Source organism: Panthera uncia (genome assembly GCF_023721935.1).
Source record: "Panthera uncia isolate 11264 chromosome B3 unlocalized genomic scaffold, Puncia_PCG_1.0 HiC_scaffold_1, whole genome shotgun sequence".
NCBI lineage: Eukaryota > Metazoa > Chordata > Mammalia > Carnivora > Felidae > Panthera > Panthera uncia.
The window spans coordinates 112,076,240-112,082,239 of NW_026057582.1; the positions used below are offsets into that span (position 1 = coordinate 112,076,240).

At 42.1% G+C, this 6,000-nt stretch overlaps 1 protein-coding gene across 1 annotated transcript in view; it reads right to left on the reverse strand.

The window, feature by feature from the left end:
- Positions 1-5,454, reverse strand: part of NPTN (neuroplastin) — a 39,864-nt gene extending 34,410 nt beyond the window's left edge. The window contains exon 1 of the mRNA XM_049613844.1: positions 1,509-5,454. Coding sequence (XP_049469801.1) covers positions 1,509-2,019 — 511 coding nt within the window. The 5' untranslated portion in view covers positions 2,020-5,454. The remainder of the gene's footprint in view (positions 1-1,508) is intronic.
- Between the last annotated feature and the right edge of the window lie 546 nt (positions 5,455-6,000).

Below are 6,000 nucleotides of genomic sequence, written 5' to 3' on the forward strand. Positions count from 1 at the left end.
TGCTATCTTCTATATTAAGTATATAGATAGATTCAGGGCCCATATCCTATTAATCCCTGTGTTACTACCAAATTCCTCATGAATGTGTTCTTACTATTTTTACTTACTCTTTCTAAATCAATCAGTTCTTTAAGCCAGAACTGGCTACAGGTCTGAGTTCTTAAAAGAGAAGGTAAAAACTCCAGAGGATCATTCCATTAAGTAAAGTATGCTCCCTCAATTACAATCAGGTCAGATGTGGGGCTAGAACTCTTCCTGGCCAGGAGCACTGGCTCTGTGGTGGCTTTTCCCTCCCTCTCCTTGCCTCTATACAAGTAGCAAGACACTTGCTAGAAAGACAGGTGGCCACAAAAGTCCCTGTGCCTAATGTCTTACTTATACCTGACACAACAGATGAAGAGAAGAATTCTAAGCCAGCTGCTTAGCTTTCCCTCATCACTTAGTTGGACTTTAGTTTCTTCTTTTTTCAAAACACAAGAAAAGGCCAGTGTGAATGGCTTCCAAACTATTTCTAGGGTTGCCAGCTTCTGGGAAGAGGAGCACTGTGCCAACAGTCAGTCATCAGAGTCAAACTATCTGTGAACAGGAAGCAGATGCAACTCTGACTCTGAAACAGCATGATGGGGTTTAAAAAAAAAATACTTTGCAGCTTGTGTCACCTGGTGCCTAACAGCAAGACACATGGAGGAAATCTCAGACTACTGCTTTTAAAAGAACAGGAGACTGGATGGGCAGGACCAGTAAGGAGTGTGCTGCTGTAGTGCAGGGCTGTTATCAGAGAAGCACGTGCCACTGTTTTAGAAAAGAAAAAGAGCTGGAACTATGGAAATACCCAAGCTTACATGCCACCCAACAACCAAAACACACCATCACACCGCACCTATGGCGACATTCCCATCACAGAACAGGATGACACCAAGTCACAGTGAGGGAAGAAGCTGGGCAGACACAAACTTAAAATCATAGAGGTGAAGGCAGCTATTCAGAGAGCTTCAAACAGATGAACAGAAGAAATAAAAAGTAGTTAGACTGGGGAGAGAAACAAAAATAAAAAGGCACCAGAGAATAAATCAGCAAAAGGATAGCAGGAAACCTACTACAAAATTAAAGGGGAGGGAAAGAAACAATTCAACACTACTACCCTGGTTTAACTGCCTGGTCTTGTGAGTTTTAGGTGGTTTTCTGAGCCTCCCCAGTTCTCCCTCCCCACCTCTTCCCAATGCAGATGATTTTGGACAGGCACGGATTTCCCCAAATTCTTTGTTCCTGAGGAGAAAGACACAGAGAAGGGTTGGGGGATGAGGGAGGTAGAAAGGACGGCAAAGAAAAAAAAAGTTGCCACAGATGTTTTTATACACTACAACCAGAAGGGTCGTGGGTTTGAAAAAACGAAGACAAGGGGTGGGGTGAGCGATCATACTGGGGAAGAGGGAAAGGAAGCAGAAGGGAAGGGTCATTGGGCCACCTCTAATGACTACAGTACTACTACTGTAGGGTGCTGGACTCACTCTGAAGGACGCTTATGGTGGCCTGGGCTCGAATCCATGTTATGGAGGGGTTTTGCCTCAAGTCATTCCTCTTGGGGTCGTTGCTGGCCCTGCACTCGTAAGTCCCAGAGTCCTCCAAGGTGAGCCGGGTTATTCTCAGCACACTCACGCCGTTTGACCCGTAGGCGGTGTTTACGGTGACACGGCGCTTCCGAGCACCGTCCCACAGCTGTCTGAAAGACTCTGCCCGGTTGACTTCTGCGTACCACCACTGGATCTCTGGCGTGGGGCTCCCGACCACGTCACAGTACAGCTCAAAGGCGTCCCCAGTGAGCTTAGTTTCTGACATGGGCGACTTGACAAACCCAGCTAGAGGGAGGGGGAGCAGGAATGCAGTGACAGGCCAAGCAGAAAAAAAAGAATCAACAGGTGTTAATAGTAATTTAAAGAAAAGAAAAAAGCAAATGAGTTGCAAAGAACAAAAAGGATTCATTTTTAAACTATAAAGATATAAAGAGACAGTAAATAGCATTTCATACAAGCTTTTAGAAGAAGAACCACCCTGGGAAGCTTATGAAGCAAAGGCAGGCTAATTACAAGCTGGGGCAGCCCAGGTGCTAGCCAGGCAGAAGCAAGCCCACTGGAAAGCATTTTAGCAATGGGCCCAGTTGGTAGGAATGAGAAAGCCTCAGGTCTCAGGGAAGAGTATCTTTCCTTAGAGCACAAACCATTACCTTTTCAAATTCAGGCAAGTGATGAAAGATAAACGCAAGTGGCAGTAGTTCTATATGCCAAGTCAGGATCTCTCTTTTGGATGGGGGAATACTTTGTTAGAGATGCAATGTCTTTTGTGGGCCTCAACAAGAAATATTAACTGACCTAATATTTTTCTTGGGAATCAGGGTCCAAATTTCAACCGAAAATGTAGCATAATTCTCTCTCATACAGGATTCCATCCTGAGTTCAGCACAGACTTCCCCCACATCCTATTCTTCCCTGGGCCTGTGGCAAACAAACAACCCAGCGGTCTGTGATTAGGTAGCCTCTACCCGAATGCAGACATTCAGGCACAGGTAAATAAGACAGTCTGTACACTTCAGAGTGAGAATTACGATGGGTGTCAGCTCAGGAGTGGAACCAACAGTAGCATCAACCCAACTCATTGCCAATGGAGAGACTATACCTTCCACAATTCTGTGAGTTCATACAACTAGAAAACTCTCCCGAAAAGTGAGTCTTCAAAATAACTATGGTACTTGACAGTCTCTGTCTACGTAGTTCAGTAGCCTAGCCCCCAGAGTCCAGCTCGTAAAGAATAAGAAATGTATAATGATGAATTAAATTAAATTCTATGGTGAAGGCTAGGCCTCAACATCATTGCCAGGCATTTCTCAGGAACTAAAGTTGATGCCTATTTCCACTTGTCCAGAATTTGCTTTAGGTTACACTCCCATAAGACAAGGTGGCAATGGCAGAGACAGAGTAGAAAACCCAAGCTTATTTGAAGAACTTGGAGTGGGGTCCATAGTAAATTAAATCACAGTGCAAGCATACTCTCTCTCACCCATTTACTCTACCCAGGGTCCAGCAGCATTTCTACCATTTCAGGCAGGATTCTAGGATACAGGGCAAGAAGCTACAAGAGGTACTCTCAGTGGCTGGGCAATTTCTCCTGGGACCAAGCTGGCCCCTCTGCAGTGGTGGGGGGGGGGGGGGATCTACCCACATCAGATTAAATACATTTCAGAGGGAAAGTATGAATTAAATTGAACAGTTTTCCTACAGTCCAGAAGCCAAGGACATAATGGAGCTGCCTGAAAATGGAGGTTGCTAAGTGGAAAATTTTGTTTATATCCATAGAAGTATTTGCCTTTGTAGATAAACTCCACCTTATGGACCTCAGAACCCTAAGAGAAGTACTATACTTATTCAAGTAGAGGTCAAGACCTCCAAATTCATACTAGCCTTTCAATTCATAAAACATACAAAATGTGGGGAGGATAGGAATCCAGTAACTAACAGCCTTAGACTAAATGTTCTACCTTGCAAATACTATTCTAAACTACCTCTTCAAATTGTGTCAGTTCCTTGTAAGGAACTATCTACCAGAGGCTCCAAGAAGCCAAAAAGATGTCATTCTCAGATGCAAAGGAAGTTTCAGAATTTGAGAAAGGAAACACCAACCCCCAGCAATGAAAACCTGAGCTCACTTCCAGGTAAAGTGGTAATAAAGGACTAATGTCTTAATCTCAAAACCTGCCACCTGCCAACCTGTCAAAGTCGATGCCAACTAATATAGAAGGCTAGCTAAAGGAACCTGGTTCCATTCATTTTACTATTGGTTAAACCACCATGGAAAACTGATTATCAGTAAACCCCTAGGGAGCAGTAAAGAGGAGTACTCTATTTTAATCACACTCTCGATCATTAAGTGGAAATTACGAGTGCTCTTATTCTCACATTCTCTGTGAACTGGGAGAGTTTATGCCCTCTCAAACACTGATTATGCACAAATCATCCTCGACTTAGCGATGGTGTTACATCCTAATAAACCCATTGTAAGTTGAAATTTTAAGTCAAAAATGCATTTAATACACCTTAACCTATTGAATATCATAGCTTAGCCTAGCCTACCTTAAACATGCTCAGAACACCTACATTAGCCTACAGTTGAGCAAAACCATATAACACAAGCCTGCCTACTTTACAAGAAAGCGTCGAATATCTAACATAATATGTTGAATGTTGTACTGAGAATGAAAAACAGAATGGCTGTATGGGTCCAGAACAGTTTTAAGTTTATTGGTTGTTTACCCTCATGGTAGCATGGCTGTCTGGGAGCTACAGCTTGCTGCCACTGCCCAGCACTGTGACGGAGAAATGTACAGATCACTGCCTAGGAAAAGATCAAAATTCAAAATATGGTGTCTACTGAATACATTATCATTTTTGCACCATCATAAAATTGAAAAACTTTAAATTGAACCACAGTAAGTCAGGGACCATCAACTTGATTATGCTCTAGAAATCTGTTAGTGGGTTTGTTTTATATTTTTTTTCCCCTTCTGAAATGCGGGCTGACATTTAAACCTCTTTATCAATCTAGTGACCATGCTAATGTAAAGGGAATGCCTGCAAGTATGTAAAGAACCCCAAGAACCCATCCAATCCCAATGTAATCTCAAATCCCAACACCACACAATTCAAAGGTAGCCAAGAAACAGCCTGAACACAATTTTCATTGCACAGAATCAACCAAGTCTTTCAACCTGACACCACTACCCCTGGGCAAGAGTCACTTCCTAAGGAGGAAAGAATGCTGATCTGATTTAGTTAAATTTTCTATCTGAATACAGGAAAATGGGAGTAAGTAAAAAATAAATGTTCTTTGAATTAGTAAATGATATGATGTATATTTAAAAAAAAAACTTATCTAAAAACAAGATTTAAAATCCCTTAAAACACTAACAACAGACATCTATTTATGTATTCTTTGAAAGCTATTATTATTAGACATGTACATCAACAGGTAACACTTCCTAAGTATGTGTTTGTTATGTGTTGGACAATGTGGTAAGCACTTTATATTATCTCATTTAATCCTACAACAGCCCTATAAGATAAGTGCTATTAGAATACCCTTAAAGATGGAAACTAAGGCCCAAAAAAGTTAAGTACTTTGCCCAGAGTCACAAGCTAATAGTGCAAAAGTCTGATCTGGAATCCAGGTGTGTCCAAAGACAAAGCATGGTCTCCTAACACTTTCCACAACTGCAGTCAATGTCCCTTACTACAACAGAAAAAGTTTTCTGTAGCTATTTAAAAGTTAAGCATATTTTGTGTCACCGCTTAAATATAACTAATTAATAATTTCTGATTACAAAAAGCAAGGACGTGTCCACTGGAATGTGCAGCAAACTATGATCACTAACTCCTTCAAATTATAATCCTAGTAAAGAATGGACATAGTGAAACACAGGATCAAAGAGTTTCCCAAGCAACTGGGGGGGGGGGGGGGGGGCTGTGTGTGTTGTGGGGGGTGTGGTGAGAAAATAAAAGAAAAGATGGTTCCAGAGGCAAGATCCCCCCCCCAGTTCTAATGATTTCATCACCCTGCTCCTGAGAAGGCTGGCTTCATAGGAGGGAAGACATTAGATATGGGCGCCTGGGTGGCTCAGTAGGTTAAGCATCCAACTTCGGCTCAGGTCATGATCTCATACTTCATGAGTTTGAGCCCCACATCAGGCTCTGTGCTGACATCTCAGAGCCTGGAGCCTGCTTTGGATTCTATGTCTCCCTCTCTCTCTGCCCCTCCCCAATTGCACTCTGCCTCTCTCTCAAAAACAAATAAACATTAAAAAAAAATTTAAAAGACATTAGATGAATTTCTCTGGTATTGTGGTCAGTGGGCAAATTAACAAAGGGCAGCACCTGAAATTTTTATAAAACTTAACAGTTTACAAAGTGCTTCCACATATGTCACATCTCATTTCATTCACACAGTTTGACAAGG